The sequence below is a fragment of the Asterias rubens genome, chromosome 2 (assembly GCF_902459465.1).
Source record: "Asterias rubens chromosome 2, eAstRub1.3, whole genome shotgun sequence".
NCBI lineage: Eukaryota > Metazoa > Echinodermata > Asteroidea > Forcipulatida > Asteriidae > Asterias > Asterias rubens.
In genome coordinates, this window is record NC_047063.1 from 3058466 (window position 1) to 3076201 (window position 17736).

Here is a 17736-nt window from a genome sequence, read left to right on the forward strand (position 1 = left end):
ACATTCACGTTCGCAGGAAGTATGAACCAGCTTAAGGGCATTGGTTTATATGAACCAGATAAAAGAGTAAAATGATAGATTTTTTTACAAGTAAATGTAGTTTTTTTAACAATGGCATTGGTGGTGCCCCTGTGTGATTGAAAAGTTTCCCTTTCTTGTTTTTTTTTTTTTTTTTTTTTCATATATCTTAAAGCGAATCTGGATATTTAGCCAGCTTTACCAATACAGTGTATCTTTTCCTGGGGTCTTTTGGATCTGTAGATTTGCTTGAATTTTAATTAACTTTTAGCGTATTTTTCTCTTTGTTGTTTGGCAAGTTGTACGTGTTCGCTTATCTTAGGCAACCCTTTTCGGACTTGTCACAAAATGGTGAAATTGTTAGGCTTTCTAATTTCACAATAATGTTAAGCAGAAGTTACTACTCAGCAAGTTAAGCAAAAACAACTGAGTAGGGTAGGCACCAGTTGCAGCATTGTAAAATGTGCTAAACATTTGGTATTTTGGCAGGTAATCAATTTCTGATAATGCTGTGTGCATACAGGCTTAATGAAATTAGTCCCAGTTGAAGCAGAGCTGTGTGTTGAGAGAGTTGCGACTTAAAAAAGAATTTTTTTGGTAAACAAGAAAGAGCATGGTGCCAGACGGGGTTGTGTTTTATTCGTCTGGACGGACAATGGCGTCGAGTTGTCACATGACAACAGAAAACTTGTTCCTACTGTGTTCCCCCCCCCCTCCCCATGTCACAACTCTTTGAATAATGTACACAGTTCTGAGCTCGAGCATAAAGGAACACGTTGCCTTGGATAGGTCGAGTTGGTCTTTGAAAAATGTTTGTAGCTGTTTGTTATAAAATGCATATGGGTAGAAAGATGTTGTAAAAGTAGAATATAATGATCCATTCAAAGATGCCTCGAAATTGCGCGGTTTTCCTTTAACCTTGTCGACCAACACGGTTGGCCATTTATGGGAGTCAATTTTTGACTCCCATAAAACATCTTTTAAAACAGCTTTCCAAACGCATGCATTTTATTCGAACGATTGCAAACGCCTTTTATAGACCAACTCGACTGATCCAGGGCAATGTGTTCCTTTAGATATTTGCTGCAGCTTTACACAAGCGGTGTTAGATTTTGTCCTTGAAGTGTATTGAAATATAAAGCTATGAATAATTATAGTTATTATAATAGCACCTTTCTAAAATACAAGTATTTTAATATTGTCATTTATCCCAGAGAGTCTTTCTAGAGAGACTATTTAGGAATATTCAAATAAGAATAAAATAATCAATCAATGATTTTTTTTCCTCATAAAGTTGATAGTTTTAATTGAACTGGACAATCATCTATTAAAATGATACACAGTTTTAACATTATGATGTTAAACAATGTATGATTGTGATACTACCATGTATTAGTTATAATACAAGAGTGACCAATCGTATCAGAATTAAATATTCAAGCCTGCCTGGTTTTAATGCTAGAAAACACAAACTGCTTTGCAATTATTCCCAGTGGTCTTTGATCCATTCAATTTGAACTGCCTCTAGCTACTGCGCTATCTCGGTGGTCTAGTTGGTGAGAATTGCAAAGGTTTTGGGTTCGAATCCCACCAGAGTGATATGCCTGTTTTTTGTTTTTCACAGAGCAGGGAAAGTACAGAGTATACAGTGCTAAAACACACCGGTGCACATGTGTATGGGTAAAACAAAATTTAACAGTAGAAAAGGACACGCATGTACGCACTGCGCAAAACTCTTGGCCAATGATAGCCTTGCTCGTGTGCACATTTCATCAAATATGGTGATCAATGATGCTTAGTGTAATCCATTTATAGATTAATACAATCAAGTGGGGCAGAAGCTTACCAGTTACAAAAACCACATCACACCCCAAAAGAGTAAAAATGGCAAGTTTATGATTGTAGCTTTTAATTAATGTTTGTCGTTATACATTTTTATCAATAATGTTTGGTGGTCATTTTGTATGTGATGTGTGAAGACAACGTAAGTAAAATACAATTGTAATTTTTGTCTCTATTAGAATAAACTCAAATAGTGAGAAGAAAACTGTTTGTTTCCCCTCTTACAGTTTCATTAATTGTTTGTATTGTAGGGATTGGCACTTAATTTGACGCGAGAGGGCGCGCATTTCGATCTGTTTTGTGTACTCAATTTTAAATTCCTCGTGTGCGCGCATAAGAGGCTGCTCGCCACCATTGGAAACTCAAAAAAGTATGTTGTAGTCTGTTGGACGTTAGTACAACTGCAGTTGCAGGCCTGATGCATTGTTTTTTTAAAGGGCAAGGGCACCAAGGCGTGTTCTCCTTGAAGTGAGTCGCACATTTCTACTAGAACGTTTCAAGGGGCTCCAAGACATAATGACCAGCCAGGGGTATGACGAGGATTGCCTGTGTGTTCCTCAAAGAAGACTTAGTGTCGGTCGTGCGGAGCCATATTTCTTATACAACGTTATAAATGTACCCAATCGAATGGGAAAACTTAAATTTTTGTTAAAACATTTAAAGGGGCATCGGGGTCAGGCATGCAGTTATCAAGATACATTTTCTATCCCGGGCAGTGGACGGGAAATGTGCCGTTTTGTCAAGCATGTGGTTTTGGCACACAGTGTCAGTGTGAGTCCAGAGTTTGGCCCAACTGGGGCGCCGTCCTCCTTTTTCGAATTAAGACAGCATATGTCAAAAAGTGCCATACCACTTTTCAGCAGCCAGAAGTGAAGCTTAAGAGTAAAGATCGGAAGAAAAGAAATTGTAACGACTTGTCAGCAGCTAACGTTATAGCGAGATGTGAATAGTTGCGTGAGGGGCATCACCGCGACAAACAATAACTGACTTGTTCACAAGTCCATCACGTTTTCTTTCCGGTGCCCAATTCCAATTTATGCATATGTTGAGATACACCAACTGTGAAGGCTAGTCTTTGACAATTGCCAATAGTTTTCACTGCCTTTAATGTTCTTTACATCTACTCATCTCATCAAAGCCTGTTCAGGATCTACATGTACTGAGGAACTACATCTACATCTTTTATCCCCGATGCACAGTTGTAACAACTATTAAACAGAAAACAATTATGAGCAAATTATGGCACAGTTACAACAATATGAAGGAAGACAATGTATTGATTGGTCAAACTTGCCATTGATGAAGTGGACAAAAGAGAAACCCATAGGCCTACGTGTCAACAATGTCCTGCGTCCACTGCGCTTGATCAGCTGAAACTATTTGGCAGCTGGCAAGCAGATGTCTTTTTTAAATTTGTATTTACACAACGAAAGTTCGTGTTTAAATACACAATGATTTAATAGAAACAGAAAGCAAAATGGCTTTTTTGCAGGAAACAAACGACAGTCATTGTCGTTCAAAATTCACGGGAATTCTTCCCGTTCGAACTGCAAATAATATACTTGTTAAAGGCGTTCTGATAAACATTCGCAACATCACATAGTAAGTTGTGCCAACAAAACATTGTATGTTTAGTGGACATTGCACGCATAATTGTATAGTTTCATTTTGTCTGTATGCACTCAATCCAAACAGTGTCCTCTTAATTAATTCCTCCATGGATGTAGTGTCCGCCATAAATCAAAGGGCCAATGGCTGCACATACCCGTATAAAATGCAAAGCCAAGCTGTGCAAAGCTGTGTAGTGAAGAAGCCCGCCCGACGTGAAAGTTTATCAACGTCCGATGTGCGGTATACACAGTGGTTTCTGACCGTAACCTATAATGATTAAGATGAATTTAATCGTTAAAACCAACACCGGACGAAAAGTTCTTGCTTTTCTTGTAGCTACAATGATTATCATCCTTGGTTTATGCCAGAAACTCTTGACTGTACCCAACACAAAGCCAGCACCAAGCGTGAGATTGTTCGGACGCGTGCCACAAAGGCCGCCACCGCCGCCCGTGAATTCAACTGAATCTCCCGCGTCATTATCACACCATTCCACGACCGATGATGTCAGTTCTCGGAACTCGTTTACTTATCACAGACACTGGGATGTGAACTGCCCTGTTCTATTTGCCGGTGACAGTGTTGCTGTTAGAGACACGGCTGAGTCTTTAGCGAGAGAGCGAGCCCGAAACAACGGGTCGCTGCCGGTCCCGAGTGATGTCGAAGTCCGGCAATGGACGCAGGACTGTAAAGCGTTTCGCTCCGGTGCGAGATACCCAACTCACCCCATGTCCACGGACGAGGCCAAGTTCCCTATAGCCTACACTATCATCACTCACACCACTTCAGCCCAGGTTGAGAGATTACTCCGTGCGATCTATCAACCACAGAACATTTATTGCATCCACCCGGATCTGAACTCACCACATGACTTTCATCGTGCCATCCGCGGCATCGCTTCTTGCTTCCCTAATGTTTTCATTGCGTCAAAACTAGAAGAGGTGCAGTACGCAGGATTTACACGTCTACGAGCAGATCTCAACTGCATGAATGACTTAATAGGCCCTCAGGCGGCGGGCTTCGATTGGCGTTATCTCATCAATCTCTGTGGACAGGATTTCCCGCTCAAAACTAATCTAGAAATTGTCCGCCAGCTACAATTTTACAATGGCACAAATGATGTGAAGAGCATAGTCCCATATTACGTCAAAGAAAGATGGACGTCCTTCCACCATATCATCAAGAACGGAAAAGTGACACAGACAAAGTTCCGCAAAACTCCCCCTCCCCACAACTTCACTGTGTATAATGGTAACGCCTACTTTGCAGGAACGCGGCAGTTCATTGAGTATGCCCTGAAAGACCGTCATGCTTTGGACCTGCTTGAGTGGTCAAAAGACACGTATAGTCCCGATGAAAACTTCTGGTCGACCCTACACCGCGCCCCAGGCGCACCGGGAGGGTTCCCGGTAAGTTCGTCTCGGCCCGGACACGCCTTTCGCTTTGTGAAGTGGGAAAATGGCTCGAAACCTGACTGTCTGTACGGTACAATAGTCCGGCTTGTATGTATTTTTGCCATCGATTACCTTCAATATCTCAGTGCAGCACCGAATCTCTTTGCCAATAAGTTTCACTACAGTTTTGATCCGGTGACGATTCAGTGTTTGGAAGAGCAGCTTGATTTCAGAAGTACTCATCCCCTTGAATCTAATCATTTGCCAAAGTTCCCCACCGAACACATGAAACGGCCGTGAGTCATCTTTAAACGAACACTTGTAGTGTAAAAAGAGACTTGTCACTCACTTTTGTGAATAGCTTTTCAGTATTTCACGTTAAATTAAATCATTAATAAAATATGATTGTTTGTATAATAATAGGTAAAGTTAAATTAAAAATAAGGGGCATGTCAAAGGTCAATCTCACCTTTAAAGGTCTGGTCAGGAGCGATTTAAAACGACACTGAACTTTAATATTTGTGTTTGTTCACAGACACCTAATGTCTAGTTATATTAAAGACAACAAGGATGAGAAAGCGTAAACGAGTAAGTAATCCTTACAATGTCCCGGGCCATTAAAGGCAGTGGACACTATTGGTAATTACTCAAAATAGTTGTTAGCATAAAACCTCACGGACTTTGTAACGAGTTTTAAAACCCTGGCCACCTCGCTCTTTATGTCCTTTTTAAGAAAGATATTTACATCTATCAATGGTTCAGAGTAAATGATTATGGTATCAATGGTACTTGTGTGCCGATGACGCCACTCGAACCTACCGGTGTTTTGCTCTAGCTATTATCCTTATGCTTAAGCTATTAATTATTTCTGTCTACTGCTGATCGAATACTATACCCACGTGTGGACAAGTCGTTATGTTATAGTCGTCACGGTGTATAGTTCTCACGCAATACTGCCCCCTCTCTCTCTCTCTTTCTCTCTCTCTTTTTATCTCAGTCTGCTGAATGGCTTCTGAATACTGCCTCCAGTGGTCATGTTCCTCGTGTCGAATACCAATAATGAATGCTAATAATCATTTTGCAAATTGGAACCAGACTAGTTTGTTCGTCCAGCCTCGGTTTGGTAACCTTGATAACGATGGGAGAAATACAAGACGGCCTGCACCGTGATTAAGTCTCATGATAGCTATAGACCTATATGGCTGTATGTGACTGTACACAATGGCTGCTTTTGGGTTGAGTGCTAGATGGGTTAAACTACGACTCCTGAGGTGACCCAGAGCGTTCTATTTTCCCGAGGCGCAGCCGAGGGGGGGGGGGATGGAACTTGGGGTCCGGGTATCACCGAGGGAGTCAGAGTTTTAACCATAGCAGGAGCAAAAGCAGTCAATTTTGTTCCTGTAGCACGTGGGTTGAAAGTTTGTTCACCCGCACCATGCCCCAAAGCAGACTGTGACGACATTGCCCCTTTAAGCCTGGAACTCCACTCATCATGTTTTGTCACTTTTTATTGTCGTTTTTTTTATTTATTATTTATTATTTTTTTTTTTTTTTTTTTTTTTTTTTTTTTTTTTGGGGGGGGGGGGGTGATTTCTGTAGTCTTTTTGGGTCATGCGTCGGTCAGTGTACAATGCCATTTTGGGTCATTTGATGAAAACTTGATGAAGGGGAACTATAAAAAGAGCACGGGAGACTGTAAGTCTTTTTGGCTCATGCGTCGGTCAGTGTACAATGCCATTTTGGGTCATTTGATGAAAACTTGATGAAGGGGAGCTACACAAAAAGCACGGGGAGACTGTAAGTCTTTTTGGCTCATGCGTCGGTCAGTGTACAATGCCATTTTGGGTCATTTGATGAAAACTTGATGAAGGGGAACTATACAAAAAGCACGGGAGAGTGTAAGTCTTTTTGGCTCATGCGTCGGTCAGTGTACAATGCCATTTTTGGGTCATTTTGATGAAAATTTGATGAAGGGGAACTATAAAAAGAGCCAGGGGATCGGGAGAGTGTAAGTCTTTTTGGCGGTAGTGAACCTATACAAAACGCAATTTCCAATGTTTCGATCATCAGACTTACGTGTTCGAAGTGTTCCTCATCAGTGTGAAATCCCCGTTCGAAATGGATTATGATATAATAATAAGACGTTTTATTATGTTGTGTTTTTAATTTCGGCCACATCGGCACAAACAAAAAGGACAGAAAATGGATTACTAGAGAAAAAGAACTTATAAAGGACAACGGAGTTACGTGTAGAAATCAAGGAAATTAATTGCAATAAATTTGGGAAAATCTAATGAAACTTTGCCTCGTGATCATGCTCAACAAATAGTGAGAATGCACCAAAGAGTACTAGTAAAAAATATTCCCGGGCCATGAAGCGGGCCCAAGCCCAACTACAAAACGGTTCCCTTGTTTTCGACCAATGTTTTTTTTTAAATAAGAGAGCAAGAAAATAGCAAAAGCAAGAGCATAAGAACACATTAACAGTGTTTAAACTATTTATATTAATCTCGACATAATATCACCGGTCCGGTACAAAGCATAAGACCCGATGACTTTGCTTGGAAGACTTCCAACACGAGAGGGCGGGCTCTGGCAAGCCGCGCATTTAATTCTGTTGTGACCTTTGAACTTTTTAGACCTAACAACACATGACCTTATTTATTTATCGTTCGGGATAACACACAGCCGCACAATCGATCAGTCATTCAAGAAGTATCATTCACAGAACATTGTAATCAATAGCATTATTCAATAACAATTCTACCTCAATCAATGGACTGATCATTAGAGAGTAGGGCTAGGATAGGGCCTAGACTATTTTGGTGAAAATGGCGACCAGTGATGTGGAAGATCTTTACAAACGACTGCAGGTACGTTTTTTTCTTTTCTTTTTCTTTGTTTTACTTAGCATGCTTAGTTAGTTAGTAGAATGAAGTTTCACTTTTAGTGCTTCTTCGGAATTATTCTGAATCTGAGTGTTGTTTTCAAAATGTATTTTTTCATGTTTGTAAAAAACAACTAATAAATATAACAACTTAGGCTTAGTCCCTCACTGACTGACTTTACTTAAGTTATATAATATAGGCCTAGCTAGTTACATTTACTGTAAATTTTACAATCATGACAAAATATTATTGGGTAGGCCTAGTTTGGAAGTTTTTGGTTTTAAAATTTAGGTTGTGTGGTAAACGAACATGGGATGGGGTTAGGGAAATCCTTTGATTTTTGAACTTGCACCGCTCGGCTGGGCCGGGCTCGCATGGCTGGCGGTAGGGAAGATGAACTTAATTTGCATTTTTAAAATTTGTATTGGAAGATAATACCCACCTGGCTGATTTTGTTGAAAACTTCAGAAAAGTTTCCGTATGGCGCCACCACTTTTTCATTCGATATGAAATAATATAGTATCTTATTTACCTCAATTAGATAACCCTTTTTGTAAAAATTAGTGAAAAAGTGGTGGCGCCATACGGAAAGTTATCCAAAACTTCAATCATGGCTGAAGTGAAAATGAAAGTGAAACTAGGCTACTGAAAGGCATTTTTACTCGACTGCCTTTCTTTTCCCTGGACCCTGCGTGGGGATGCGGGAATGAAAGGCATTGTATGATGGCCCCCTTTTCCTTCACAAGTTCGTTGCTTTTTGACCATCCACCCCCCCCCCCCCCCCCCCCCCCCCCCTCAGCAACATCAATGGAGCAATAAACTGGCAACGTTAAACAATCGGTTTGCAATAACTTTATAATAATATTAATAAGGTCTGCTGGTGATCCTAACTAAGTAGGTATGAGGTTCGTTCCGCTAGTGGAAAACGATTAGGTCGCACTAAATACCAACAACTCCCGAGCCCTCAGGACAACTCATGACAACAAATTTTAAATGCACTTTAATTTTAAAAGAACTCTTGAACATAAGTCAACCGTTAAATAGATGCAGACATGACATGGCGCGACAACTTTGTCCTAATGAATCAATTGGGGCAGGTTAGTATTGACATTGACAGATAGCAGTCGGGCTTCATTATAAGCTTGGGCGATATCGATTTATTTTATTAAGAAAGATTTATTTTATTAACGATATATCGCTGACAACATATATCGCGATATTCCATATAATCGCGATTAATTAAATTTGACATCATCAGTCTTCAAACTCCCAGTGAAAGTTGTAGAAGAGACAATCATAGCATAAGAGAGGTGTACTAATGACCTATTCTTCTGGTTTTACTCCAAACCTATGGGGTGCAAGATGTCCCAGCTAGGAAATACATCGCGATATTGCGATACTTAGATTAAAACCAAATCGATCCGATATCGAAATCGTTTCCAAAATAGTGTCGTGATATTCGATAATATCGTGGTATTACCCAAGCTTACTTCATTATATTGCTCACAGTGTGAATGAAGTGATTTAGCGTGCTGATTATTTTGTTGTCTTGTTCTTCTGAAATCGTAGACATTTCAACTGCAGTTGAAGGTGATCCTAGATAGAAATGAAGGTGTCCTTCAGCATCTTGAACACATTGAGGTTGCAGTAAACTCCATTGACAATTCTGGATTGGACCAAGCCCTGTTTACACAAAGTCTACAGATGTGCCAAGACTCGAGCAAACAGGTAAGGGTCCGTCTGAGGCTTAGTACCTAAAGGCACTCGCCACCTTTGGTTATTGTTAAAGACCAGTTTTCTCACTTGGTGTATCCCAATGCATAAAAACCTGTGTAAATTTGGAATCGATTGGTCATCGAAGTTGCAAGAAAATATGTGCTTTCATATGCACAATAAAAGGCTTCAGCTTAGGAAGTCTTTTATTATCTGATTGAGAAATTACCTCTTTCTCAAAGACTCTGTTACTTCAGACTGAGTCGTTTCTCACAAAATTGTACGCAAATCAACAGCTCTCAATTGCTCGTTTCCAAGTAAGTTTTTGCACTAACGATTATTATTGAGTGTCCACTTAAAAGTGCCTTTAAATTTCAGTTTATTTTTTGACTCAATGGTACCAAACTATAAGGTACTTTATAATAGTAAAACAATTATTAGCTTGACTGTCCACAAGAAGGGGCCAGTTTTATAAAGCAGGTAAACGTTTTTTTAAGGGTGCTTACCCTTAGCACAGTGTTTGTTTATAAATATAGTAACTGCCACTCGTGCAAAAGGCAAGCTAGCTTGCCGGCGGTTCTTGCTTCACAGACGAATGATGCAAAAATGCAAATCACTTGTAAGGTCAAACAAATTTGTCTAGTGACTTACGCATTGGGGCCCAGTTGGTACTGGACCAAGTTTGTAAAGCACTAAAATTTGGTTTGTCAGTGCAAGATGCTGTATCACCAAAAATTGTATTTACATTACGCATGAGTTATAAAGCGTATTCATGCGTAGATGTAGTATAATGTATTGTAACACACCTCTTACTTTTTCTGTATTGTGGTTGGCTGAAACACGGTCACGTGGGATGAACTAATATAGTCTAGTGATCGGCCTCGGGAAATAGGTCCCTCCTCTGGTCACTCAAAGTCCCTCGGGGGACAAGACGTACACTAGTTACCTCATTGCCAGTCAATATGTGTATAATAATGTTTGATTCAAACTAAAATGTATGTTGTGTTGACTTTCTCCCAGGTCCATGAGATTGCAGAGAGTCAATGTGCAGTTCTGGAGGAGCAGATTAAGGAGTTAGTCCGTCACAGTGACGACGACAAGTACGCCGGACTAAACAGGTTTGTGAAATACATTTCGGTTTGCAGTAACACCATGTGTGTCCACTTGCCAGGTAAAGTTTTTTTTTTTTTTTTGAACTGTTTTGCTTTATATTCTACTACCGCGGAGTGGGTTTTTGGAATTCGGCAAACTTCTCAGTTATGAACAAAAAACCTGTCCTGCTTTTTATCTATTACCTGGGCGGAAAGTTGAAAAATCGGCTGGGACTACTACTGTAGCTTTTAGTGGATCATTATTAACTTCAATACCGCAGAGTGAGTTCTTAGCAGGTATCCAGGTTTGTGATTGCGGACATATCTTGAAAATTGTGTCGCAAGCGAAGCACATCTCAAAGAGAATCCAATACATGCAAATTATTATTTATCATCACACAAATGCGAAATGAGTTTGTAAAAATACAGGACGTCTGCGTCCCACAGCCAACGATGCCGAAGGCCGAGTTTGATATGGGACGCAGACGCATTTGATTTTCCTGTGGTCCTCGAGTTGTGAACTGAGGGTGAACAAAAATGTGCGGCTGTTTAAAGACCCTGGACAATTGTCAAAGAACAGTCTTCTCACTTGGTGTATCTCAACATATATGCATAAAATAACGAACCTGTGAAAATTTGAGCTCAATTGGTCGTCGGAAGTTGCGAGATAATAATGAAGTTGTGTGCTTTCAGATGCTTGATTTCGAGACCTCTAATTCTAAATCTGAGGTCTCGAAATCAAATTTGCGGAAAATAACTTCTTTCTCAAAAACTACATTACTTCAGAGGGAGCCATTTCTCACAATGTTTTTCACTATTAACCTCTCCCCATTACTCGTACCAAGTTACGTTTCGTGATAATAATTATTTTGAGTAATTACCAATAGTGTCCACTGCCTTTAACTGATTAATTTTTGTCTGATTTCATGGACAAACTTAACCGTTATTTTTGTTACAATTTCTCCAGGGTGTCTGATACCACTATGTCCTCGGTGCGTCAGCAGTTAATCACGCAGCTGGACTTCAATGTAGAGCTGCAGAAGGACAAGGCAGAGCTGGAAGCCAGACTAGCCGAGCAGCTGGCCCGGACGTCTGAGATTGATCAAACCAATCAAGAGCTACATAGCGACGTGGAAGAGTCGCAGAAGAAAATGAGAAGCGTACTGGATAGATTGGACAAAACTGCTAAAGATGGTGAGTTCAAAGTTGCTCTGAAAATTCACCTTTTCAAGGTGTACTTTTTTCTTTAATTTGTAGTTTTGTTTTGTTGTTAATTATTGTTTCTAGTTGTCATTTTGCTTTCTTTTCACTGGATAAGTACATAGTGTTGTGTTTACGTTGTCTCTGCGCCGTTAACATTTCTCTGATTGATATGGCGCATTACAAATGCCTGCTATTATTATTATTATTATTAAGATTTTCTTATTTAAAATAAACAAAATGAACAATTGATCTTTATCAATTTAGCTACGTATGTCTCAGAAGTGCTTATAATTTTTAATTTTATTTGTTTACTCTGTAAAACAGTTGGTTTTCCCTTCACAGCATATAGGGACCTCACAGTGATATGTGGCTTTATAAAAACTGTTTATTATTGTTGATTAATTATATCATTGTGACTTGTCAGTTCATTGGAATGTCTTCTTTTCTCCCTTCTATTTATAGCTGAAGACAGATTGGACAGTCTCGAGACAGAAACAAAGAAAGCTCAGAAGACATCAGAGGAATTTCAGAAACTGTACGAGACCGAAAAGGCCAAAAATGAAGATAATGAGAAGAGCAGAACTGACATTAATTCAAACACATTAACAAGGAGGAGGTATTTATCCAAAAAAAAGTTACTTCTTTGTTTAACCCAATGTTCACACTGTAGTCACATGCTAGAATCTCACTTGGCTTGCTTAAAGACACTGTACACTATTGGTCATTGTCAAAGACTAGTCTTCACAGTTTGTGTATCTCAACATATGCATAAAATAACAAACCTGTGAAAATTTGTGCTCAATCGGTCGTCGAAGTTGCGAGATAATAATGAAAAAGAACACCCTTGTCACATGAAGTTGTGTGCTTTCTGATGCTTGATTTCGAGACCCCAAATTCTAAACTTGAGGTCACGAAATCAAATTCGTGGAAAATTACTTCTTTCTCGAAAACTACGTCACTTCAGAGGGAGCTGTTTCTCACAATGTTTGATACCATCAACCTCTCCCCATTACTCGTAAACAAGAAAGGTTTTATGATGGTTATTATTTTGAGCAATTACCAATAGTGTCCACTGCCTTTAACCCTGCAAGTTTTTAAAGGGCAGTTTAAGAACGAGTCACTACTCTTTTATTCCCATTCATGAATGCCTTTCTTGTTAAAAGGCCTAATAAAGTAAGAAACTCTGTAAACTTATCCAATTTCCGCCGTCCTTGAGCTTTGTACGTATGTGTGTTACACTTTTTTCGGTATGCATTCGAGACAGTTTTCGGATATGCATTCATGCGCGTGAAGTCTTGGTGCAAGGCCTTTTTCGTTTTGACTTTCACACACAGCGCGGCCAACTCACTACACAGAGAGAATTATAACAAAAAAGGTTTCAGTTTTTATCCCCCAAATCTTGAATCATTCATTTTACCAACCTTTAACCCTAGTTTTAAACATGATTATTTCAAACTGTCAAAAGTACAATTACTCTACAGTATGTGTCTATTGTTGATGGTTCAACTTATTTTAAGTTTTAAAAGCATTTAATGAAGGAAGTTGATACATTCTTATGTTCCCTTCCAGGAAAAAGAGTGCAAAGTCAACCCGGGAATTGACTCCTATGTCCCTTCAGACCCGTAATTCACCAACACAGCCCTATCTCTTCCAGGCGCCGATGTCCATGGCTAAAGCAGCCGGCCAAATGCGACCACAAAACATGGATCCCAAGTACTTGGTGAGTTGGCTTTAGCCCTGCCCACCTCCTCTTAAGCTGTTAGAAATATAAAATGTTTTTTTTTGGTCTTTATTGTTAAAGGGTCTGGGTACTTTTTGTAGGCGGAAAACACAATGTCCACAGATTTACATCAAACTCACACAGTTTGAAGATAATGACGGTAGAAAGATTCCCCTATTGCTTGCTGGGGTTTTGTAGTTTTTAGAAATGAGTCGAACAAGTCACGAAAATTATTTGAGCGTGTAAAACATATTTGCGTGGCATTGCTTTACTCATTTCTCAAAAACTGCTGCATCTCAGCAAGTTATATTTTAAGGGACTCGTTCAACCGTCTTAATATTTAAACTGTGTTATTTTAGAGGAAATATGTGGACATAGTGTTTTGTGTTACCAAAAGTACCCAAACCCTTTAAAATAGCATCAAAATAGTTTCTGTCCAACAGTCTCTTCCCACTCCCCTCTGACCCCACCCTTCCCCTCTGACCCCACTCTTCTCCTCTGACCCCACCCTTCTGACCCCACCCTTCCCCTCTGACCCCACTCTTCCCCTCTGACCCCACTCTTCCCCTCTGACCCCACCCTTCCCCTCTGAACCCACCCTTCCCTTCTGACCCCACTCTTCCCCTCTGACCCCACCCTTCCCCTCTGACCCCACCTTTCCCCTCTGACTCCACCCTTCCCCTCTGACCCCACTCTTCTCCTCTGACCCCACCCTTCTGACCCCACCCTTCCCCTCTGACCCCACCCTTCCCCTCCGACCCCACTCTTCCCCTCTGACCCCACCCTTCCCCTCTGAACCCACCCTTCCCTTCTGACCCCATCCTTCCCCTCTGCCTGTCCCCGCCAACTCAGTCCATTGTGTCAATATGATTCTTGACGATGACCGATGATATCATTTGTGTTGCCTCGCCAGTGTCTTGTGGATGAGAACAAAGATCTTCACAGCGAGGTGAGGAGATTGCGAGATGAGAACACCACTCTGATGAGGAGCAGTAAAGATTCCAAGAGGGACGTAGAGAACATCCAGGTAATCTTAAAACTCCCACCATCTTTGTCATGTTCCTTGCATCCAATACCAGCATTACATAATAACATTCTTTGTACTAAAGGAATCAGACTATTTCTCTCTCAAGCCTCGGTTCTGGTTACATTGATTTACACGGGAGAAAATCAAGATGGCTGCTCCATCATAAAGGTGTATAGATAGTTCCGGCTTATTTTTGAGGGGGGGGGGGGGTATTTGTTGTCAACTTGTGCGGGTAGGACGTCGACCTTGTTAAGGTGCTGGTGTCTATTTCACAAAGATAGTCCTAACTTAGAACTAGTCTTAGGTCTCTTTAGAAGCCATTAAAAACTTGAGGCTTGTCCTAAGTTAGGACGAGTAACTTGTCCTAACTCGAAATAAGACTAGTCTTAACTCTTTGTGAAATCCACCCCAGGTCTCCTCTTCCTCCTTGCCTCTCACTGGCTTAGTTTTTCTACAATTTCTAAGTATTTGTTTACACTTTTATTTTCTCAGTCATAGTTACATTTTGTGGATTGTACCTTTTTTAATCCCAATAGTCTTTCTTGATGGCTCCCATTCTGACCCTACCAGTCTTTCATCAAATTACAAAGGAATTACATGGAGATAACAGGCGTGAGTTGCCAGAAAAAAAGGATGTTCTATTCTGGCTTCTTTCTTTAATGGAGCTTTCCTGTAATGAAAACCTGTAGTTTTGTATTCCTGGTGATGCACAGATTCTGTAAAACCCCCGGATTGTAGCATTTGAGAGGTTCTGGTACCAAAAAAGGAAAAACTGGTAACCCAGGCTTGCAAGCCACTTTCAGGAATTTTGAAATTTCAGCAATCTCATCCCTGGATTTGATTTAACATGGTTTTATGATACAAATTGATTCTTTCAGCGTTACATTGCAACATGTTCAACACAGCGTAATGAGCTTCAAATCAGGCTAAAGCGGGAGCAGGAAGAGGTAAATATGAAAGGAATCATTTATGTAATAGATCGCAATACAATCTTATTTGAGTACAAATGCAGTAAAGGGCCCAATTTTATGGAGCTGCTGTGTGAAAGGACAATAATTTTCGGAGTGTCCAGGGTCCCTTGTCAAATCTTGTCCAACATTGCTACATTTTGTCTGAGGTCTGGACCTACGACAAAATCTTACGATGGTGATAAAAAATAAACAATCCACGCTCGTAAATTTTGTAGCAATGGACCCTGGCTACATTTTGGTCGTGTGAAAAGGGCTTAACTATTTCCTGCTTTGCACAACACATCATAGTATTTTGGCTGGTAATCTTAGTCTGGTAAGCATAATGTTTTTGTGCTTAGCTTCTGTTTGATGTGCTTAAGCAGCTACATGAGATTGGGCCCAGGTTAGGTTGTCATCTTTTGTGTACACTCCTGTTTTGAGTTTTAGCTGTGCAATTAAAGAACACAGTACAAAGTCTTGATGTCCATGGCAGTTTCCTCGATTTTGTTTAAAAAAGCTATGCACTTTGCATGCCTATGTGTGGTTCGAGTGGGGGGGGGGGGGGTCAAAGAAAGGTATTACTCCCTCCTTTTAACCTTTAGTGTGCTGCTTGAAATGTGGTATGGGCCTTTAAGACGACTTGATTGAGTTTTTTCTTTCTTGACAGCATCGCAAGGTTGTGGCGTCGATGAACAAACAAGCAGCTGTGTGGATCTCAGAGAAGAAGAGTATACGTGGAATGGAGACAACAAGTAGAACAGCCAAGGTAAACATCTCCAGAACGGTTTAAAATTCTACTCTCATTACTCGTGTTTTTGCAAAAAAATTGTTTTCAACTGGCAAACTGTACTGTCAGTACTATTTAATTGTTGTTTGTGAACAAAGAAAAAATTACAAAACAGGATTTGAACCTCCAACCTCTTGGTGCTCTATCAACTACAAGCTATATAGCCTGTTGTTTGAATGTTTGCTATTGGTTAATCCTGTCTAACAGATACAAGCAGAGCCAGTATTTGGAGGTGCGCGAAGGTTAAAGGCCCACCCCGTCAAATTGAATGAAGACCGACCAAGAGATATTCCTGTGGCGTCATGGTGACGAAGAGGACGATGATTTTAGCAAACAGGGTAAGGTCAGAGGTGCCTTATACCTTCATATAGTTATATATACCTTCATCATGGTGCGGCCATCTTGATTTGCTCCCATTCAAATCAATGTAAGGCCGTATCCGAAACGACGACTTCGGCTACAGCTACGTCTAGATCAGCGCGTCTACCAGTGTTGAAGAATAGGCAGACGCGCGCGATCTAGCCGTAGCTGTAGCCGAAGCCGCCGTTTCGGACACGGCCTAACCAAACCCAATGTAACCAAACCGAGGCTGAAAGGGCAAATAGTCTGGTTCCTTTTTTTGTTAAATGAATGAACAGCATCCAGTTACTGTAATTGGATACCGGGAACAAGGCCAGCAATGGTGACAGCATGATTAAGGGCTCAAAGGGTTCAGGTACGACCAAAACACAAACATACACAGATTTACATTAAACTTACAAACTTCAAAGATAATGATGGTAGAAAGCTTCCTTTGAGTAATGCTTGCTGAGGTGCTGATTGGCTTCATCAACATTCAGTATTAACTTAATCTCCCACCAAAAACGCATTGAGAATATGTATAAATAAATAAATAGTTTTTGACCACGAAAATGTTTACTTCTAAATTAATTGTTGTATATGATTATTCAATTTATAAACAAGTGTACTTAACTTTTTCCAAAGTCACCAGGTTTACCTTTATTACACAAACATTTATTGATTGTAAATAGACGACTTAAAAAATGTCAGCACTAGCTAGTAGCAGAATAGCTTGTGCACAGGTTTTTGTCTAATTATGGCAAATAATTCTTAATGAAAAGTATTGTAAATAGACGTCTTTCAAAAATGTAGCTTCTTGCCGAATATGGTAGAATTCAAGATTTAAAAATTGGAACAAAAGCCAGGGACAGATTTGCAGATTTGAGCATTCAGGGTTGGTTTTGGTTTTTCTCAAATTCCTTTTTCAAATTTCTGTGGGTCCAAAGCTCAGATTCTGTCTATAAATCAAGGATAAAAAATCGTAAGACTTTTATTGGAATTCAGACTTTTCTCACGGAAAACAAGTCGGGCTCGTTGGTTTACTTCTTTTGCCCTGAGGATTCTAGTGTTTTCAAAACCTCCATGGCATCTGTAACTCCAGGCAAAAACATGAACTAAGATCTGGATCAAAGTTCCAAATCTTCTCATCACT

General features: G+C 40.1%; 2 protein-coding genes across 2 annotated transcripts; both read left to right on the plus strand.

Annotated features, from left to right (window-relative positions):
- Positions 1-3812: 3812 nt before the first annotated feature.
- Positions 3813-5165, plus strand: LOC117307388 (beta-1,3-galactosyl-O-glycosyl-glycoprotein beta-1,6-N-acetylglucosaminyltransferase 4-like). Its single transcript, XM_033792127.1, has one exon. The coding sequence runs from the start codon at positions 3813-3815 to the stop codon at positions 5163-5165; it is 1353 nt and encodes a 450-aa protein (XP_033648018.1).
- Positions 5166-7549: 2384 nt separating this feature from the next.
- On the plus strand, positions 7550-16696 carry LOC117307141 (plectin-like). Its single transcript, XM_033791811.1, has 10 exons — positions 7550-7738; positions 9323-9481; positions 10487-10584; positions 11525-11751; positions 12223-12376; positions 13330-13480; positions 14394-14507; positions 15386-15454; positions 16125-16223; positions 16452-16696. Exons 1-10 carry the CDS (start codon positions 7697-7699, stop codon positions 16551-16553), a joined length of 1215 nt encoding a protein of 404 aa, XP_033647702.1. The 5' UTR covers positions 7550-7696; the 3' UTR covers positions 16554-16696.
- The last annotated feature ends 1040 nt before the right edge of the window (positions 16697-17736 follow it).

What these genes read in the sequence shown, in the direction of transcription:
- LOC117307388 (XM_033792127.1), top strand. Translation starts at nt 3,813, where the DNA reads ATGATTATCATCCTTGGTTTATGCCAGAAACTCTTGACTGTACCCAAC.
- LOC117307141 (XM_033791811.1), top strand. Translation starts at nt 7,697, where the DNA reads ATGGCGACCAGTGATGTGGAAGATCTTTACAAACGACTGCAG. An exon ending in GGACAAAACTGCTAAAGATG is followed by an intron (nt 11,752 to 12,222) that starts GTGAGTTCAAAG and finishes TTCTATTTATAG; the next exon opens with CTGAAGACAGATTGGACAGT. An exon ending in CAACAAGTAGAACAGCCAAG is followed by an intron (nt 16,224 to 16,451) that starts GTAAACATCTCC and finishes CCTGTCTAACAG; the next exon opens with ATACAAGCAGAGCCAGTATT.